The 21,863-nt window shown below is 39.7% G+C and overlaps 1 protein-coding gene and 1 pseudogene across 5 annotated transcripts in view; one reads left to right on the top strand and one right to left on the bottom strand.

The window, feature by feature from the left end:
• LYST (lysosomal trafficking regulator) overlaps positions 1-21,863 on the top strand; it is a 172,927-nt gene that overhangs the window by 17,228 nt on the left and 133,836 nt on the right. For all 5 annotated transcript variants that reach the window (XM_019746974.3, XM_074316725.2, XM_019746975.3 and 2 more), the window contains exons 2-3: positions 17,508-17,597; positions 21,146-21,344. In XM_019746974.3, the coding sequence (XP_019602533.3) occupies positions 21,153-21,344 (192 nt within the window). In that variant the 5' untranslated portion in view covers positions 17,508-17,597; positions 21,146-21,152. The remainder of the gene's footprint in view (positions 1-17,507; positions 17,598-21,145; positions 21,345-21,863) is intronic.
• Positions 17,178-17,493, bottom strand: LOC148758176 (translation machinery-associated protein 7 pseudogene; annotated as a pseudogene).

Below are 21,863 nucleotides of genomic sequence, written 5' to 3'. Positions count from 1 at the left end.
ATTTGGAGATGTGAAGGTCATCAGTTCACATCAGTTCGGTGAAAATAGCTGTTTTGTTTTCTTTGTTGGAACCGAGTCAGATATAACAAAATTTTTAAAAATATATAGGACTGGAGCACAGGAGAGAAATCCGAACCAAATAAAAAAAGTCTTCATTCATTCAATAAATATATTCTTTCAAATACATTTCGTAAGAAAGGGAGACAGTGAATGGAAGTTCGAATAGGGAGATGCAATCAGGGAAGTTTGTCTTTCTTTAAAGATGGAAAAGTCAAGGACACTTTTGTGGACTGAGGGAAGGGGCCATTGAAGAGGTAGGAAAATTAAAGGGGAAGAAGATAATCAGAGATAATCTCAGAGGAAAAGGAAGGTACCTGAAGAAGAGCAGTGATGCATCTTCCTATTTAAAAAAGAAAAGGAAATAGGCAGTAGATACAGATATAGATAAGTACCCAGGATGGCATCACTTGTCCCCTGTGAAGCAAGGTTATCTGCTGAGATTGAGAAGGAAGAGCATGGTTGGGGTATGTTTAAGGGGAAAAGAAAAGTTACCATTGTGATTGTGAGGGGGAAGGGACCTAATTGCTGAATAGTGATAAACACCCTTGCAATCACACATGTAGAAAGAGGTCAGTCAGAATGGGTAAGCAGGTTCTCCAGCAGCTCCGTGTGACAATGCAGACAACAAATAGTTCCACTGACCCTGGGTGGGGATTGGAAGGGAAGGTACACAGGAGAACTTGAGGAGGGGGTGGTGTGAAGTCAAGGAGTTGAGCGTGGTAATGCTGAGGTTGCTAACTGAAGGGATGGTTAGGCATCCTGCTTGGTGAAGGAAGACAGCCTAACCGAGGCGGGCTGTGAAATGTGGGGAAGGAAGAGGGTGAAGAATCCCGATGCGTGAGCTGTAGGACTGAAGCCAGGAAAGGAGTACTAGAGCTGGAACAATAGGCACATGTGATGTGACAGTCCTACATTTAAGATTCCAGAGTTGGAGCAATAGCAGATGACATAAGGGCCAAAGGACGATCAATGATGGTGGTAGATCACCTAGATTAATTGTAATTAGCCAAGTGCTGATTCTAACAGTAATAGTAATAAAAACTGTATACTAGTCACTATACTAAATGCTTTCCATAGGTTATCATACTTATTTTTCACAACCATGCTGTGAGGAACATATTAGGATCTCCATCTTAACAAATGAGGAAACGGGGGCTCAGGAAGGTTAAGCACTGTTCCCCAATGCACACAGCTAGGAAGCACCTGAGTCTTTCTAGCCCAGAAGCCATTATGCCCAACTACTAAACCATGCTGGCCTTCTGAAAGTGGGGGTCACTGAAGAAGAGGAAGTCCAAGAGCTCTGATGCTAGTGTGTTGGGATTAATTGTTAATACGGATAATGAAGCCCCCAGAATGACAGATCACATATGGAGACGAAGGGAGTAGTTGTATGACAAAGTTCTCAGTAAATGGAGATGAATGACTCAAAGGTCAGTAGGTGACAACTGCAAATGTAGCTATGCTATCATTTAAAAGTGAATGAAATGGGATAATAATGATGCACAAGTCACCTTGGGAAACCAGGATAATATGTATTTGTTTTCCTCACCAATCTGGGTGTATAGTGATCTATTAAGAGGAGGAGATGAAGTGATCCTCCCTTGTGAAAGTGAGGGTATAAGGAAGTTTCTTAGCTTAGGTATAGGAAAGTGAGGGTATAGGAAGGTTCCTAAAGGTGGGGAGTATGGAATCCAGTGAGGGCTCACCTAGTTATGCAGGGAAAATCAGGGAGGATGGGTGGGCAGGTAGGGTTATTATATAGTTAATTGACCGAACTGGTGTTATTTTGAAAATGGAAAGAATGTCATTAATAGTTACTGTGGGACAGCAGGCATAAACCAGAACTGTCCTGGGCAAATCGAGATATCATCTCAGTGATAGGTAACCAGAGGAGCTGTCACTTTGGTTGTGATGTTGAGAATGAATGAGTTGAGTCCTAAATTAGGGGCATGAATGGAGCCTGTTAGGCTATGATTATTCTCTCTAGCCCCAAGAAACTGCCCTGAAATGTTCTGAGTTCGTTTTATTCTGTAAGGGTCTGGAGATTTGACGGAAGTTCTGGGTTGATCTCTAGATCAAGATTTGGAAGTCGTTAACATATAGGTGGGACTTGAAACCTTCAGAGGGGATGGGATGATTAAAGGAGAGCACACAGAAAGGAACGTGAGGAGACAGAGAGAATCCAAAGGCTCACCAACTTGAGGAGTTGGAGAAGAAGAATCCAGCCAAGGAGAGGAGGAGTGGTCGGAAGGGTGGGAGGGATACCAAGAGATTTGGCATCTCACAAGTCTAGAGAGGAGAGAAGAGATAGGAATGATTAGTAGTCGCATATGCTTCGTGTTCCTCCGAGAGGTCAAATAAGATAAGGACTGGAATGTGTCCCATGGATTGGATTTGGCGTCTAGAAGGTTACTGTTGATCTTGGCTGAATAGTTGATCTTGGCTGAGTACCTGAGTGCTGCAGCTAGAGGCAGGCTGCAGGGCAAGGTGGTGAGGAGAAGACTACTTCAGCGTCAACTACCTGAGTCATCTTGAAAGAAGAGGTGTCAACAGGATATACATATTTTCTTTATAAAGTTAGGCAGTGAAGAAGCCAGTGTTGACTAGGGTTGAAAACTGGGAGGAGCTGGCAGTCCATCCAGTGCCCTCTGTCTAGTTAGAAAGGGAGAGGAAGACACATCTTAAGTAAGACAAACTTCATAATAACTACAGTTTGTCAGAAGCTCGAGTGGATTGGAAGGAAGTGTTTACTGAAGAGATGGGATTCTTAATTTGGGCGAAATGTTAGAAAGTGACATCTAGGTTGTGGACTGATTTTAGGACTCTGTTTTTTTTCTCTGCTTTTAAGCCTGGTGTTAAGATGGGCTTGCTCTGTTCAGGGATTTGTTTTTGTACCTCTTTCTTTTTGAATGTTAAGTGTGTCTTTGTATACTGGAAATATTTTGTGGTTATGTATATTAAAATTTTCTGTTGTAGCTTTAGGTTCTTGGCTGACACTGTTTTTAGTAATTTCTGTGTATCATAAGTGAAATCAAATCTATGTGCTTGTTTTAGTATTATGAGCTTTTAAAGAGTGATAATAGTATATTAATTTTTCCCTCTCTTTCCTGTTTAAAATTGCTCAGTTCAAAATGTGATTTGCTACAATGGAATTTTTGTTAGTTTAGTAGTTCACTTATTTTAGTTCCTTTGATGGGAGAATAATAGTCATAATTGCGTACATGTTTGTTCAACAGCATAATTATTATACTGAGTTTGGATGAGTGTGAAATTAAAACAATGGTAAGAATGCTTTCCTCTTTCATCATAATAATGTGGCTTATTTGTAAGGGCAATTAAACATGTTTATTAGTTCACGAAGTGCATTCATTGTTATTGCTTCTGGATACTCATTCATTGAAGTGCAAAATTCAGTGTAGCCTGGCCAATGGTAGAAGGGATTATACTGGTGTAGCTTGCAGGACAGCTGCTTTATCCATCAGGTGGCTCTTCTGCTTTTTAATAGTTGTTTGTCTAGACTTTCTTTATTGGGCCTTTAACACATTGTGACTTAGAGTTTAATCAAAGATTAAAATCCTTCGCCATTTTCAGGATTTCCTCTTAATGATGCTTCCAAAGACACTAATGCTAATAACTATTCTTGAAGTTTTTTTCTCTGTCAGCCTTTTCTAAGTATTTTGGAGAGTATTTCTAAAGTCATACATTCCATACTACTGAAATATTTTTATTTTATCTACAAGTTATTTTTTAAAAATAGAATCTTAGTAAGATAGTTTTGAAAAAACCCAATTATGCACAATTTAAGGAAACATTTAGAATGTGTCATTTTCATCTTAAATTAATCTTGAGGCTTACTATTACTGTATTAGTATTTTCTGAATGTTGTACTATCATAAAAGTTCAGAGCATAAAAGATATTTCGAGATCATCCAGTTTTTTTTGTTTGTTTTTTAATATGTGTAAGAAGAATGAAAAGCAGAAAGGCTAAGCGCTTTGCCTGAGATGCTAACGAGTGTTTGAGGCAAAATAGAAAAGCAGAGTCTCTTGACTTTTAGCCTAAGTATTCTATCTATTATACCAACAACCTCTTGAATATTTTAGTGCATTTTAAGAAAGCGATCTCATAGCCAAAAAATGCCTCATCTCCATAGAAAACAGTAGTGTTTGGTTTCTAGTATGCAATTCATTTATGACTTGAACCTTTTTCTTTACATCTGTTTACATTTAGGCCACAGTGATAGAAACTAAATTATGATGATACCCAATGTAGTAGAAAAAAATATTAAGTGTAGGTCGAATTTAAAATGTGTTTGTTCAGAAAGTGTTTAATATATATTCTTTTCTTATTTCTGTTCTCTATTTCTCCCAATCCCTATGCCCTTCAACCCTACTATCTATCCATCTTCATGGATGATCACAGAGCAATAGATTAAGCAACTGGATCTCCGTGTGATCTCTCTGTTGTTATCTTCTTTGGTATGCAATGTTTTGTAACAGTGAACATATTGTCTATAATGGATTGCCTCAACTAAATTTTTTTCTTTAGAAGGGAAGAAGCTAACTTTCATTGTGTCCATAAGAATTATGAAGGAGTAAGAGGAAGCCAGTGTTGTCTACACTTGCAGTGTCTTTAAATCACGTAAATATCTGTGTTCAGTATTTCTGAAACTTATTTTGTAGAATCTTTTACTTTATCAAGATATATATTAAAAACTCGATCATTATGGTGTTACTACATAAATTATTTTTATTATTTTCATTTCCCATTTAGAATAAGGATCCAAGCTGTGTTTTTTTGTGTGTTTTCAGGTGGTATGGAAAATAAAGGACTTTGAAATTATATACTCTGAAGTATAATCTTTAATATAGGAAGAATAAGCATCCAAGATTTTATTGCTGTAGTTTTTTTGTTTTTAATCTAAAAATATTTTGGTAAGGTTTTTAGGTGTTTCTATAGCACTTTCCTTAGTACCTCCAATGCTTGCTGTGGAAGGGAAAAAGACTTTTGTAACTGTGCCTCTTTATTTCTCAGAGCTTTTGCTGTGGGAATATTTCCAAAAGGACTTTGAATATTAAAATATTTTCTATCAAAGTTAGTATTAAATGAATTGGTGTTTGTTTATTGAGCTCTTACCATTCATGTCACTGTGTGAGGCACAAATGATTTTTGTGTTTTTTGTTTGAACAAATAAGACCTGTTTTCCCTTCTTAAGGAAAGTATAATCTAACTTAGAAAGAAACAGTACAATCCTGTAATACCATGTGGTAAGTCCTAAGATAGAGGCATGTAGAAAGTAATTAATTGGGAATTAATGGGAATTTATGTAGCAGCAGCAACACGATTAAAAAAGTAAATTAGTGAAATAGTGGTGAGAAAGTGTGTACCCTTAGGGGCGTCACGGGGCAGTACTGTGTGTTATGAGATGTGTTGAGAGATTAGAAAGCTTTGGTGGAGGGAATTGCATAGCATGATAATAAGGAGTTTGGATCTTATTCCCTAGGAATTGGGGTGTCATTTCTGATTTTAAGGAATGTGAGTGACATTTTTAGCAGTTGGAGACTTTGGATTGAATGGAGAATAGGCCAGGCAGAGTGACCGATTCAGAGGTTGTTGGTATTGCAAGTGAGAGAAGAGAGAAGGGCTTAGGAGATGAATGCTTAGGCCTGAGGGTAGAGGGGAAAGATCAAATTCAAGGTGATGATCGTAGTGGCTAATAATTATTGGTATTTCCACAATCAGCCAGGCACTGTGCTATGCATTTTACATGAGTTATCTATTGAATTTTAATATTCACAACAACTTTAGGGGTTCTTAGAAACTCGGTTTTATGGATAATAAATTGAGGCTTAGAGAGAGCAAGTCAAGTACCCAAGGTCATAGAGTTGCACAGGTGGACCAGCAAGATGTCAAGAGGAAGAACTGACTCGGCCCCATATGAAGTACTATTCTGGGTTGTCTCCTGAATGACTGGTAGAGGCCAGTAAGTGAAATGGGAATGTGGAAGGAAGAGCTGGTTTGTTGGAGGGAGGAGTCTGTGTTTGCTTTGAGAAGAGAAATTTGTTTACAGAGAAATTGCCTGGGTCGGAATCCTGCCTCTGACAGTAGCTCTGTGACCTTGATCAGTTGCCTAACCTCACCGTGCTTCAGTTTTTAACATGTGACAAGTAGAAACATAGTTGTACTTACGAGATTGTTATGAGGCTCAAACCAGCAATTTCCTAGAGTGTTTGCAGTCGTAGCGCGTGACGTGTAGGCATCTTTGGTGTTGTATCATCAGCAGCAGCATCATCCGTATTCTATACAAATCCAGAGATCTGTTTCGAAGGAGGATGAGCTACTCAGTGTAAAACCAACAGCGCATTCCTTCTAGCAGGGATGTAAAGCCAGGGGACACGATTTACCTGGCTGGGACTTCATCGGTCCTTTTAGTGCAGCCTCGCTTACAACCTCACGGTCTCAGAACTTCCATTCTCTCAAGGTGCTCAGGATCAAACCCGGGTGAAACAGCCTGAGACAGCCAGGCAGGCCCACCACCTGGTTACAGCGCTCTTTGTGCCAGACCTCAGCACTGATGGCTCCGACAAATGGCTTTCTGAAAGACACAGTTTGGTTGTGAGAGGTCGCTAAAAAATTTCATGCAATATTAAGAACATTAGATAGGAACCCGAAGACCTACCTGTGAAGTCCTATGCCTTTTGGGAAATCCCTTAACCTTAGGAAGTTTTCCTGTACTGGCGGTCAGCGTGTTACTTACTCCAATGTTAGTTGAAACACTTTGAGTATGGCAGTTACTTCTTATAAATGGCTGTGTTCCAGAAGGTTCATTTCTAAGATTGTTGTTCCGCACATCAGCGATTTGCCCTTACTGACAATGTTGCATGAGCTGTTTGCATGCACAGAGCTCTTCTCCAGTTGTTTAAACCCTAATGTGCCTGACTGTCGCCTTGTGAGAGACCCTGGGATGAAGGTTTGGGAAGTGCTGAGACCGCCTCATCAAGCTTAAGAGCCTACTGTTGGCCTCTCGTGCCACTCCCCTACTTTTGGAGCCCTTTTCCAGATCACTGTAGCCACCCAAATGGCTCGGAGGTGTGGGAATCCCTGTTCCCCTTGCCCGACAGGCAAGGTACTGAGGAGGGTGGGGCAAAATGTGTTGCCAGCAGTTCCAGTAGGAAATTGAATTCATTTTCCCATGGGAGCATGGGTTGTTACTCAGACACCCTCTGAAGTTCAAAGCCTTGACATTTCCTTCCTGTTACCACATCAGTATCTGAGGAGCTGGAGACCACAATCCAAACTTCATAAGGATGTGTGACATCCTTACTTACAGTCAGAGGGTTTTTTTTTTTTCCAATTTTTTTATTATTTTCAGGCGCACAAGACAAAGTAATACTTAGACGTTTATCATTTATATCCCTCACACTGTGTGAACCTCCCTCCCCCCATCCACCATCCCTCTGACATCGCACACAGCCATTACATTTCCACTGTCTCTATTCCTAATGTTGTACTCCGCTTCTTGTAAGTATATACATATATATATATATATAGTTGGCATTCATTATTGTTCAGCTTCAGGTGTACAGTGCAGTGATCAGGCATCTACATCATCCCTGAGGTGGTCTCCCTAATGGGATACGTGTCCGTTGGATACCAGAGGGTTTTTTAATGCAGAACTCAGACAATCAAGTTCAGTATTGGTCAAGAAGGGCCTGAGCTCTCAACTGCTATAATCTAAACCACTATTTTAATTTCTTTTGAAGTTAATTGGTTCAATGAAAGTTGAACATCCACCCAAACATGGTGAATTATGAGTAATTGTGGGATTGTGATTTATCTTGTGGAACTTTTCAGTTTGTGGAACCATTAACCTTATTGCTAAAATGGATTTACGGATTGTCTGATTCAGTTATTTAATTTAGAACTTTGTTAAGGTGTCATGTCCTTCCCTTACCCATGTTTAAATTTCAAGAATTTTATAAAAGCAAAGCCCATTAAAATATATTTTAATTTTTCATATTCAGTGACGGTCAAATTTTATTTCAGTTTTCTAAAGAGAATGTTTATTATCCACTACAACATAGGTGGTAAAGATGCTTGATATTAATAAAAAAAATCTATGGTATGTAAATAATATCCTAATGCACTTTCGTTGAGCCTGTAGTTGGGAATCATTCTGGTGGTTATTGCTTAACACATCTAGTAGAAGTTTACAGGGTGAAGCTTAGATTAACAGATATTTGCTTGCTTCAATATTGAATAATTTAGTAAGCAGATGTGCCTTAACTAGGTCATTCCTTAAAGAGAATTCTGTTAATTTGAACAAGGTCAGTTTGTAGTCTTTACCCCTTCTCCACTGAAGTTTTATGCATTTCAAACATGTAGTTCTGTGTTGTAGTTACAAAAGTTTGGAGAGAGAGATTTTAAAATCTTGTTTACAGGTATACAGATTGCAATCTAGTGGACTTGAGTAAAGGTTCTGGATAACATTTAGAAGTAGTATTTAATGCTAAGCAAACTTCTTTGCACATTGTCTAGTGTTTCATTGACCTGACAGAAGAAGAAAGGCTGTGTCTTCTAAACGTGGTTGTTTTAGTTCCAGTTAATTAACTCCAAAAAGATCATAGAACTCCAAGATAACTGTCATGGGAACTAACCATGGGACCTTGGACCTGTGAACTTCCGTTTTTGTCACCTGTAAAATGTGGGGTTGGAGAATATGATGTCTGAAGTTTCTGCCATTGTGAAACTGTGTGATTCTAATTTATGTTCATTCCTTTATTCATGTTATTTGTGAAATAATAATAACATAATCATTTTTTTTCTCCTAAGGTTTTTTGATTTTTAGTGATGTGTTGCACAGAATAGATGAGATCTTTGGGACAGTCACTTATCAGTCTGTAATCAGTATGTAGAGAACTCTGGAGAGATGGGATTTAGCATAGTTAAGAATCTGTACCAACCAGTCCTTATTTTCAAGAAGGCTGCTTCAAATCGTGGCAGGTTCTGACTTAGTAGAATTCATTAAGTACTTATTTTTCTGTGCATTATTTTCTTTAATCCTCACAATAATCCTGCGATTTGTAGCAGTCTTCTCCTTTTTGGTACATAATACGTTTCTGAAAAATATTCTTTCCAGTGATAATTTCTCTAATACTATTGTAATTAAGAAATTTAGCAAGTATACAGTATTATTTTAAAAGGGAATTTACCAGGATTTTGGATTTGGTGAAAGAATAGGCATTGAGTCCTTCAGATGTTACTGTTTGATGAGAAAAAAGTATGCTTTCTAATCAGGCTATAAGAAGAATGTTCAGTATTATAAACTTTTTTCTTGGCATTTTACTTTTACTCCTTTTCTGTAGAGGTCACAAGGCAGAGAAAAGGCAAATACCCAGGTACTCCTGCTTTTATTTCCAGCACTTTCTTGGAAACTGCATCATTGCAAAGCAGAACAGGAGCGTTTCCACGCAGAATGTTCGGTAGAAAGGTTGCAGTGACTTTCTCTTCCTGCAGATGGCGCTCTCTGCTGTGCTGTTTAGCTGTTGCTGAGCCTTTAAAATAGAGCTGTAGCATTTACCAAGGATGTGTACTGATGACATACTCTCTGAAGATCCGTATGGTGTCTCTATGGGACAGACACCGTGTGGAAAAGGAAGCCAGACTTCACACAGCTCTGTGTGGCTGGCTAGTAACTGCTAGGTCCCAATGCTCTGCCTTTGCTTCACCACTGTCACAATGCTGACTGTTTTGACTATTCAAAACAGATTCAGAAACTAGCGAAAATGGAATGAGTACACAGATTAACAAATATTTATTGAATAAGTAATAAGTATTGGTTGACTTAATGAATGAATTAATGAATTAGTGGAAAGGGAAATTTTAGCACGATGGACTCTTCCCTTATCACCATGGCCACTAGGCCATTTGATAGTTCTTGAGGAGGAAACTTGGTGACTTAGGGAGCACTTCTTGCCCTCTTGTTGAGTTTGAGATTTTATTTTCAGTGGTAAATGTAAAGTCATTGGTAGCACTAACTGAAATACAGAAGTGACAAGGTATTAAAACGTGCCTAAAAGTGCAGAACATATGTAGTAATGACTTGGGGTAGGGCGCAGGAGTAGTGCTTCTGTATGTGAAGAAGGTAAGTGTGCGAAAATCCACAAGACGAGGTGATAGCTTAATTCTGTGATCTGTTGGATAATAGGTTGTGGCAATTAATCACAGAACCAGAACAGAGCTAAGCTATCAAAGTCAGCTGTCTGTGGGAAGTCTCACTCAGGGAAAACAGCCACTATTGACCGATTTTATTGACCATTTCATTTCAGAAAGCAAAGGGAATAATCAGGGGACCTGATACTTTGAGCCTAACTTGACTCACTGTGAGGACTTAATTAGACAAGGCAACATTACGGGAATCCTGAGAGAAAAGCCATGTCACTCATTCAGCAAATTCAACAAATGATCGAATGCCTTCTCTGAGCCACATACTGATCTAGATGCTGTAGATTTAGCAGTAAATGCAACAGACAAAATCATTGTCGAAGAGCTTTCATGGGAAGAACTGATGAAGATCTGTTGTCCAGGAAGCTTGCTTAATTGCAGTGACCCTAACTGGCACTTCACTTCAGACTCCTGCTGCAGGGTGACACGCTAGGTGTTCTCATCATCTGGAACCGCTTGTTTCAGAAATCTAAAAATCCCAGTAGCCTTCTTTCTCACATTTTCTGTTCTTCAATATCATAGTGATCGATTGCCTATATTTCTCCTGTGTATCAGCATTTGCCTGGCCTCTTCCTCTTCCCCACCCTGTCTGCATCCTGTTTTTGACCATGTCTCGTTCTCTCACCTGTGCCCTTGAGTCCCGACTGCTTCTGCTGACTCCCATTTCTAGGTCAGGGCTGCAGTCTGCATTCTCTAGTAGCAGAACCTACTGCCGAATTGCACAGAGCTGCAAAAGTTGCTGCCACCAGAATGCATGGTTTTCAGTCTCTGCTCAGCTCTCAGCCCACCAGTAATCCTTTTCTGTCTGCTTGGTCACTGCTCTTTCCATCCTTGTTTTCCTGCTTCTCATTTCGTGTTTGATACCAAATTTACTGTAATTCCATCAGGGACTTGACTTGAGCTGCTCTTTCACTTTGTAATGCCTTCTTCCCTCCTTTCCTCCCTTTACCTGTTCCACATTTACTCAAAGATTACCTCCTTCGTGAAGCTTCCCTGACCACTCAAAGTGGGTTCAGTGCCCTGATCAGTACATAATACCCTGGGTGTTGGTTTGCCTTTGTCACCATAATATGACCTTCTTGGGGACAGAGACTGAAATTACCTCCACATTTTGTACTCTTAGTGCCTGGTACAAGGTGAGAGTTTAGTAAATTATAGCTAAGTGGAAAAATAATAAACAGTAAGAGGAATACAGAACAAAGCTGGAAGTTAGAGCATTGGAAATACAGAGTTCCTGAATTTCAAAGAAAAGATAGGCAAGATGCCATGGATACAGTCTCTAGAAGGAAAGTGGTTGTGACGTGGCTGTAGGCAGCCTTTATTGAACAATTGGAAGTAAGATGTTAGTGGGAAGGCAGAGGTAAAATGGCCCGATGAACTCAGGTTTTAAGATAACGTGCAGAAGAGGGAAAGAAGGATATGAAACGAATGTGTATGTATATAACCTGTATACATATTATAGAATACATATGAGTATGTATAACGTAAAAAAGGAACACAGTCTTTGGAAAAGAATGAGCAGAGCTTTTAAGGCTTTCTCATTATCTATGTAGACAGTGAAAACAATAAGCAAATTAACAGATTCTTCTTATTGACAAACTGAGCCTGTAATCAAATACAGAGAGTAAGTGACACTTCTCAGCTTCTTTTTGTTTCTGTCTTCTCTAACGTGGAGGACGATCCATGTAAGGATGGAAGTAATAATAACAGCAGAAAAGTTAAGTCCAAGACCGGGGAGGAGATTGTACCAGAACCTCTGGCTGCTCTAAATGAATCCACATCTCGGGTTCAGATTCTGAGAAAATTTGTTAATGCCATTGCCGAACTGGTAATCTTTGAGTAATTATGGTGAATCTGAAAACTTTTAGAAGATTGTCGAGGAATAAAGTTCCAAAATTACAAGAAAGAATGTAGATTCCATAGATTTTAATGAGCTTGACGTTACCTCCATAGAAGATTCTAGAGATCATTTTAAAAGGTTTACAAATATTTACTGAAGGAAATAGGAGCAGTGAAGGTTATGGGGGTCCTTCCAGGTCACCCCGTGTCCCCTCTGACAGGGGAATGCTGCTGCTGTGACACAGGTGGATTCCCAGAGGCCTCAGACACCACCCACCCTGTCATCCTGTCCCTGGGGACATGACACAGACGTGGCCTGCAGTACCGGTTCAGTTAGTGAGCAGTGGCACTCAGTCAGAGGTTCTCTTTGGCGGCCTTGTGGGAAGTCCACGGGCTGCGGTTCTGACCACGTTCCATGTATCAGTTTAGCAGCAGCTCCCCGCACTGCTCTCAGCTGATTTCTCTGAGGAAATAGAAGCGCCCACTTCGTGGCCTCCCACTGCCAGGTACTGGAATCTTCCGGCAGCTGCACTCATGCACTGTCGTCCTTCTGACTGCATTGGATGACCTGTCACTCTTCCTGCCACTTACTCGTTCCTCAGATCCTTTCATTTTGCCTCCTCATCGTTCCTGGAATTACCTCCTCTCATTCTAGTTTTCCTTTCTCTGTTGGACAAACATGCTATACAAACAGAGCTGCTGGTTCGATTCCCACATGGGCCAGCAAGCTGCACCCTCCACAACTAAGATTGAAAGGGCAACAACTTGACTTGGAAAAGTACCAGAAGTACACACTGTTCCCCAATAAAGTCCTGTTCCCCTTCCCCAATAAAAGTCTTTAAATAGAAATCTGGCAAAAAGTGCCTTGTGCCTGGGGCAATGGTGACCCTTAATTCCATTCCCGTTCTAACATCTGGATTCCCTGCCGTAACACCTGTTGTCACCTATAGCTAGAATGAAGTGTTGTCTGTTATGTATTTAAGAATAAACTTTTGTAAAATAATAATACTATAATAACAATAATAATTTAATTTAAATAATAATTTAATTTAAATAATTTAATTTAAATAATAATTTAATTTAAATAATAATTTAATTTAAATAATAATTTAAAAAACCAGTGGCCCGTATTCATGTCAGCCAGTGAATTTTGGGATCTCAAGAGCACACCAAAAATGCCTGGAGCTTCAAGAAAGGGGTCGTGACCGGGAGTCTCGGAACGTATTTGATCTGAACAAGGCAACTTGATTGTGGCTCCCAGGGCCTAACTAACAACCTCCAGGAAAATCACCAGTTAAATATAAAGGAAGGAGGTCAGACCAATATCAGTCCAATATCAGACCAATATGCGATAGTATTTCAGCTCACAAACCTACTGTGTTCTCTTTTAAAAATAAAACCCTCCCCTATCCTGTGTCCCCTTCAAGCTGCCCCCCATTTCCTCGCCACCCTGAGGGCAGAACGGTCTTCAAAGAGCGGTCTAAACGCCTTGCCTCCATTTCTTCGCCACCCTTGGCCACTCCACTGAGAGGACTCTGTGACAAGGTGTCAGTGATTCCCACAGTGCTAAATCTCACGGTCCCTTCCCTGTCTGCATCTTTCTCAGCCTCTCAGCGACGTTTGACCCAGTCGGTCACTTTCCGGTTTCACGCTTTTCCTCACCGCGTTTCTGAGAGGCACTGCTCTCCTGGTGGTTCTCCTTCCTCATCTGCTGCTCTTTTCAGGCTCCTCTCCTGACTCAGGGATGCTAACCCAGGGCTCAGCCCTAGTCCCTCTTCTCTGCCCCTCTAGACTCATCTCTAGGCCCCCACTGTTGTAGTCCTGTCACTGCAGAAAGCCCTGGACAGCACTGCCCTGGGGGTATGTCACCCATCTAGTCACATTACAGTACACCTGTGTGCCTGCTGATGGCCCCAGGTGACTCAGCGCTTCCAGCCTCCCCACCTGAGCTCCAGGGGGTATAGCCAACGACCTACTTGATATCCTTGACCGGGTTTCTCAGAGCCCTGTCAAAGTTAGCATACAGCTAAAACGGAACCTTCTTTTCCCTCCCGTCCTGCTCTTCAGTCAGGCTTACCTGTCAGTGAGCTGCACTACTCTTCACACAGGCTTAAAAAACGTTAGTCTCTATGGGGTGAGGGAGCAGGGGGGAGTAGAGCAGGGGAGGACAAGCAGAAAGGAGACTTCCATTCGTAGGGAGAGACTGTTCCAGGGACACTTCTGTTTCTTCTTTCCACACCTTACCTCAGTCCCTGAGAAGCAGGAGTGAGTGGCTTTTCTCACTCTAGTCATTTTTAACTTCTCCTTTTTTCTCGCACTCAGTATCCAATGCATCAAACATACACTAATCTCAGTGCCTAGAGTGCTCTTTTCCCAGATTTCCACATGAGAATTTCCTTACTTCACTCAGGTTTTTGCTCAGATATCACCTCTTCAGACATTCTTTGCCCACCCGTCTAAAGCAGCATTTCTGTCTCTCTGTCCCTTTTTCTGTTTTACTTTTCCCCCATAGACTTAGTACTCCCTGATGTTACAGTATCTGTTCTTTCTGTGTTTCTACCCCCCTAGAATCCATGTGGGTAGGAATTTTGTTTTTGCTCTATACCAAGTGCCAAAAATAGTAGCTGGCGTATAGTAAATGTTCAATAAACATTTGTTGAATTGAATGGCATATTGATGAAACATCTGGTGACATCAGACTGGGAGGAGGTATAGCTGATACATTGTCAGTTTTTCGCTTTTTGTTTTGACCACTCATATTTTATATTTTACCAATCACTGTATTAGAGAAAGTAAAACCTACCATTTTATGAGAAGGTCATTTATATGATTATAGGCATTTTGTTATACTTTTCATTTGTGGTAAATTTTAAAAATATAAAAAATTCTAGTAATGTTGGGATTAAGTTTTATTTATCATGGCATTATAGCAATAGTTGCATTAAAAGTTGAAAATTATAGTAATGATGATAAAAAACTTGGCATTATAAAATGCCAAAAGTAGTAAGTCAGGGTCTGTGGACTTAGGGAACTCGTGACCTAGGGGATAAGACTGTCATGTAGATAAGTAACTGCAGGGTGTCCATGTAGTTTGGAAACAGAGGCAAATGTTATATATTTAATGCCCGTAAGGGCATCTTCAATCTATTAAAAAACACTGTATTTCCAGACTTTATGGACACTCCGTTGTTATAGGGTGATAAAACCCAGAATCCAGCTGTGTGTGAAGAGTGCTGGCAGAGTAAAGGAGGGCACAGCCGACTGTGCTGGCGACAGAATTCCGAGCTTGGACGCAGTAAAACTCCATGGATACCCAAGCTGGGCTTTGCAAAATACAGAGATAAAGAAGCCATGCTAGTGTAAGAGCATTAGAGAAATCCCTCCCCTTGGCCTAGAAATGTCTCTTGATAAGAGAGAGAAACAGACAGATCCGGTTGTCTGTCAGCTTTCACTTCTAACGGCCACGCCGAGTTAGCTGGAGTCCACGCAGCATCGCGGACAGCTGGCGCCTCCTGTAGCATCCAGGCTACGGGTGCTAGTCGTCGCAGTTCATCTCTGTCCTCATGATCCGATTGAGAATTTCCCCTTCCGTAATGTTAGCGTTAAAATATGTGTGGATGGTTTGGATTCGCTCAGAAGGCAGCAGGAGCAGCTACGGAAGGTGTACTGGGGACTCCGTCCCAGGGCTGTTCCCTTAGGTTGGGCAGTCGATGTACTGGCCGTGCTGCTTGGTGAGCACAGTGGGCGAGTGGGACTGAAATCTAGCCTGTGCTCTGAAAGCTGTGTGCCTGGGGTGGGGCTGCACCAGTGGGAAGAGCTGATTTTCCTAATTCACATGAAGTCCTGTGTAGTCCAGTGGCAGCTCTGTCCCCTTTCCTGCCCACTTTGTCCTCAAGTGCCAAGATCAGTGTGTGGCACAAGAACTGTTTGCAAGATGAAAGGAATTCAAGACAGTTCTCTAGATTTGAGCCTTTTGAAACAATTAAAGATCATTCTGATAAAAAAAAACTTGTGAGTAAAAATAAACTTTCATGTTTGCCTTATAACTAGAATAAAGACATCTTTTTCATGCCTTGGCTTGGTAAAATCTATGGAGAAGAGGGAGACAGGTAACGAAAGAGAAACATCTTGTTGCTATCATGGTAGTAGGAATTTCTTCTTTAGTGTTCTAGAAATAGCCTGCATTGTATCGTACACAAAAGATTGGTTCATTTAAAAAATTCAATAAGGATATGAAATTTAGTGGTGGTTTTATTCATTGTTTGGTTTTAGTATATTCTGAGTTCTCACATGTTCTTGAATACCTTTCACTCTTACAGAAAGTAGTAACTCAGCTGTCCATAATATATAGATGCTATTTCACTGCCTCCTAGATTCCAGTGTTCAGAAGACTGATATTGGTCTGATCTCCTTCCTTTATATTTAACTGGTGATTTTCCTGGAGGTTGTTAGTTAGGCCCTGGGAGCTACAATCAAGTTGCCTTATTCAGATCAAATACGTTCCAAGACTCCCGGTCACGACCCCTTTCTTGAAGCTCCAGGCATTTTTGGTGTGCTCTTGAGATCCCAAAATTCACTGGCTGACATGAATACGGGCCACTGGTTTTTTAAATTATTATTTAAATTAAATTATTATTTAAATTAAATTATTATTTAAATTAAATTATTATTGTTATTATAGTATTATTATTTTACAAAAGTTTATTCTTAAATACATAACAGACAACACTTCATTCTAGCTATAGGTGACAACAGGTGTTACGGCAGGGAATCCAGATGTTAGAACGGGAATGGAATTAAGGGTCACCATTGCCCCAGGCACAAGGCACTTTTTGCCAGATTTCTATTTAAAGACTTTTATTGGGGAAGGGGAACAGGACTTTATTGGGGAACAGTGTGTACTTCTGGTACTTTTCCAAGTCAAGTTGTTGTCCTTTCAATCTTAGTTGTGGAGGGTGCAGCTTGCTGGCGCATGTGGGAATCGAACCAGCAGCCCTGTTGCCCAGAGCTCGCGCTCTAACCAACTGAGCCATCCGTCCGCCCTCAACCAGATTTCTTAATTCCACCTGTGGCCAGAGGGTACTTCCCCATGGCATTTGCTTTTAGCTCCTTGAGTTTTTTCTGCTTCTCTTTTTGCTTCTTCTTGAATGCCTCATTCTCCTCATCCATCTCCGTGGCCTGCTTCCTGGGCTGCTTCAGGGGCTTCTTCTTGCCACCTTTGCAGCCGGACATGGCGCCTGCTGCCCCTCACCCAGACACTGCCATTGGAGGTGGAGCTCCCTGTCCCACCTCTGAGCCTTAGGCCACGGCTTTCTATGTCAGAACTTTGTTAAAGTTATTTATGTTTTACTACTATTGCCATTGATATGTCTTTTTTTTTTTATAGGCGAAGCTTAATTCTAAGAATACTTGTTTCATCTAGTTCATGAGCTCAAATTATAAAGACTCTAAATGTTACAGAAGTGTTGAAAGATTGGTAAGTATTTACTGTAATAAATATTAGCAGTCAAAATACTTGCTTTTGTTTAAAGCTCTGAAACTAAGTAGTTATGTGATATTAATTAAACCCCAAAGTAAAAACAGGGGAACTTTCCATCACGGGAGATGGATGCGTAAATTGCGGTTTATTCACACAATGGCATGTGGCATAATGGAATGGCTTAAAGGAATGAAAATAATGTTGAGAGAGAAAAGTAAAGTTATAAGAGGATATATATAGCATACTGTTTATATAAACTTTTAAAATAGATAAAACAATGCTGAATATTTTTATGGCTATAAACGTAAAAAAAATATAAAATATGTGTGGAAAAGATAACAACTAGGGAGGGGAAGAGCTGAGGATGGGGTGGACTTTCCTATACAATGAAGTTAGATTTCTTTACACACATACACACACACACACACAAACACACACACACACACACACACACACACACACACACACACGTGTACCCACAAACTGACCTGAGCCACAGCACAGTGTTATTACTTGCTAGATCTGAGTATTGGCTATAACCTCATGTTATATAAGCTTTGTACTTTTCTGGGTATTTGAAATAGTTTTTAAAAATCTTTTAAAAATACCCTGCACTCATCTTTTCAGTTGGCATTCAGAAAGTCTGAAAGGCATTCAGTTAAATGCAACATTCCTGCGAGATGAATAGGAAGAAATGAGTATTTCTTGACGTGCGCAGCCCAAGCTCGCCAGCACCTACCCGTGTTCTGTTAGTACCGACCAGTGCAGTTAGATGCCGGGGAGGTGTGCGAATACTGGATCGGAGAATTCACAGGTTTTACTTGTAGACCACAGAGTTTTATGTCTGGACATTCCAAGAAATCAATAAGAGTACAGTAAGAAGTTTGGACATATAATTACTGTATCAAAATAAATCTACTTCCCATAGGCCTCATAAATGCCACTTATCTATCCTAGTTAGACTATATAATGGAAAGCAAAATCCCATTCAGAATAATGGTGAAAACTGTAAAACACTTTGGAAGAAACCTAACAAGAAATGTATAAACCCTATTATATGAAGTAACGCAATTTCTACTTCAAGGAAATAATAGGATAAACATACAAGTAGTGTAAGGATGTTCAGTACAGCTTTGTTTATAATAAGAAAAAACTAGAAATAACCTAAATATTCAACCATGACAAATTGGGTACATAGTTATAATACATCTATATAATCAAATATATGTAATATATACATGCCGTGGAATGCCATGCGTTAGGAGAGTAAGAGAGCTCGTGTGAAAAGCTTTCTAAAATATCTATATGAATCAAAGCAGGTAATAAATCACTTAGATATAATACCCTATTTATGTAACTGTATGCATTTTTATGCACGTTATAAAATCAGGGATGACGTCCATTCTGCATATATTATAATGCTTTTCATTGACATGGCATCTTGTGCTTTTAGGAAATAGGATTGAAATTATTTCCTCATTAATTGTCACATCTAAAAATTCATGTTAATTTCCATTATCTTAACTGTGAGGAGATTGGCCCTAATTATCACCACCATTTTTCAGTTTTCACATTTTAGTGTTTCTAAAGCTGCAGTGGGCCTTGCAATGGATGATGTCTTATAAGCACCGTCAGCAAGCTGCGCTTGTGAAAGACTTGTTCTTGCTGCTCATGAGCGAACTTGCTCATAGCTGTACACATCAGCACTTCAATAGAGTTGCATTGTTGGTACTATATCTGATGAGTTTTAATGTTTCCTGGTTGTTTTCTGAAACTTGCTGCTGATCCTATCTGGTTAAGATCAAGAAAACACCAGCACCACCACTTCCAGAATGATATCAGCATCTTTGGAAGAAAATCCCAAGAACAACAGAGTAGCATTCTTAAGTGTTACATTATGGATGGTCTTGATGGCCTAATGGTGATACTGTATGGAAAATTCTAAGTGATTAGAAAGCATTGTGCGATAGTTTAATTGGCAGTGTTTTTTTCTGTTTTTAGTGGTACACTAAATAATTATGTATTTAAAATCAGTGACACGTTAGGAGAAATGTTAATAAAATTGGATAAATAGGGACTGAATAAATTAGGTTATTTGATTTATTAAACAATTTTACTTTAAGAAAGCTTAAAAGAACCAATATTTTATGTAATAGAGGTTATTGCTGCATTTTGGGATAATGAGTGAGTACATTTTATTTTTTTAATACTTTTTTGTCTTTTTCTTAATGTCCAGTAATATTAAAAAGAATGGTATTTGTTGTACTGAAAAGGGGATTATTATTGTAATAATACCCAGAATCCTGATAGGAATCCAGGAATTAAACCATCGGACCCTAGAATGAACAGGAACCAAAGTAGTATTGGGAATTTCTTTGGTCTCCCCCCCTTTCATGTTTACCTGCTTCTCTTTGCATCTTTTTGGTTCATTTTCACCCAGTTGGCTTCTTCTCAGTCTCAGCTACCTCATCATGACCACTGGAGGCCCATCTGTATGGGACTTGTTAGCACATCAAGTCTGTCCCTCCAGTCAGATTCCTATGAGAGAGAAGGAAAATCTGACCGGCCCAATGCCCCTTTGCAAGCTGCACCACACAAGTCACATCTAGCAGCCAGCTTGTTTGTTGGCTGCTCCTGGATCAGGTGTGCTTCAGGTGGTTAGGACCCAGAGACTGGCTGGGCCTCTCGGACGTAAGCGTAAGCGTAGTGTGTGGCCTGCTGCCCTCTCAGCAGACCATGGGGAGGGCTTCCCCCCAGAGTGGGTGAAGGAAGACTACACAATACACATCTTATTACATTTAACCTCTCCAGGTTAAAACGTTTTTAAAGGTTACTGGATGTCTGAAAATTACTTGTAGTCCTAAGATGAAACTATTTTGAAATTCTTTGGGTAATTTGTTGTGCATGATTTTTCCTTTCTAAATATTTATACATTTTTTCTTTATATTTGTGTTTTCCCATCTCTTTTGTCTGCTTTACTTTACTATTTTCCTTACTCTTAAAATGTCACCATTGCCCTTTGTTTCAAATGTGTAATAAGAAACAAAATGGCATAACTTCAGCTGCTAGAAGTCTTCAGTTTTTATTCCCCTGGAGGTAAATCCCTCCCCCACCTCCATTAATTAAACTCTGGTGTTTGGAAATATCAGTGATTATCAGTTCTGTCAAGCGAAAAATGTTCATATTTTTAAAAGATCCATGTGTCTTTTAAAACATATAAAGCAAGAATATTTTATTTTTGTTCTGCAGTGAGGCTGTTTAAGACGGAAAGTCAGAATCTACCTGATCTGCCACCACTCACTGGTATTCTCATTCTTGGTTACGCTTGGGTGTTTCACACCCAGCACTAATTTCTGCCTGCACAAATATTTAAGGAGCACCCGAATAGGTCAGAACTATGTCTAAAAATATTATAGGGTGAAGTACCAGTGCCCAGGAATTTAAAATCAGTGTTTAGTTAAAAACAAACAATAAAACATCATAGTTTTAAATGTAGATTTTTGTTTTTCTAACCTTTTTTTTTTTTGGTACTATTTATTTTATAGCTCGGTCATGAGCATCGACAGTAACTCTCTGGCACGTGAATTTCTGACGGATGTCAACCGGCTTTGCAATGCGGTGGTACAGAGGGCGGAGACCAGGGAGGAGGAGGAGGAGGAGACACACATGGCAGCCCTCGGGCAATACCTCGTCCACGGTCGAGGATTTCTGTTACTTACAAAGCTAAATTCTATCATTGATCAGGTAACATTTTCATATCAAATAATTTTTTCATCAGCATATTATAGTTAATTATAGGTACATGAATTTGGGGTTACGTAGTTTCTGAGAGTCTCTCTGAGATAAAGTCCTATCTCTCACATCACTCAAACAAGGTAGCCCCTTTATGACCGTATTATTTATTTGGATACTTTTCAAAATGTCTAAATATCTTAGAATTATTAATAGCCTTGTAAAATGGTTTCATATATACTATGTTTTTTATCCTAATATCAGTTTGAGATAACTATGATTATTAGTAGAGATACAAGATTACAATTCAGTGACACGTTAGGAGAATTTGCACTTTCAATAAACATCAGATATGTTTTTGAAAAGTTTAGTGTAAATTATATTTAGGGAGCTTGCTAATAAATGTGAAGTGAAAATAGAGAATCCTTTGTGTGAACTAATAATTAGTGAGTCCTTTAGCTTCTGTCTAGCTTTTGTACATTGTTGTGTTTGCTTAAAGTACAGTACAACCATATGGTATTGTGCTGATTT

This window comes from Rhinolophus sinicus, chromosome 6, assembly GCF_057876585.1.
Source record: "Rhinolophus sinicus isolate RSI-liver-muscle chromosome 6, RSI-T2T, whole genome shotgun sequence".
Lineage (NCBI taxonomy): Eukaryota > Metazoa > Chordata > Mammalia > Chiroptera > Rhinolophidae > Rhinolophus > Rhinolophus sinicus.
This window is presented reverse-complemented; position numbering and strand designations above follow the sequence as displayed.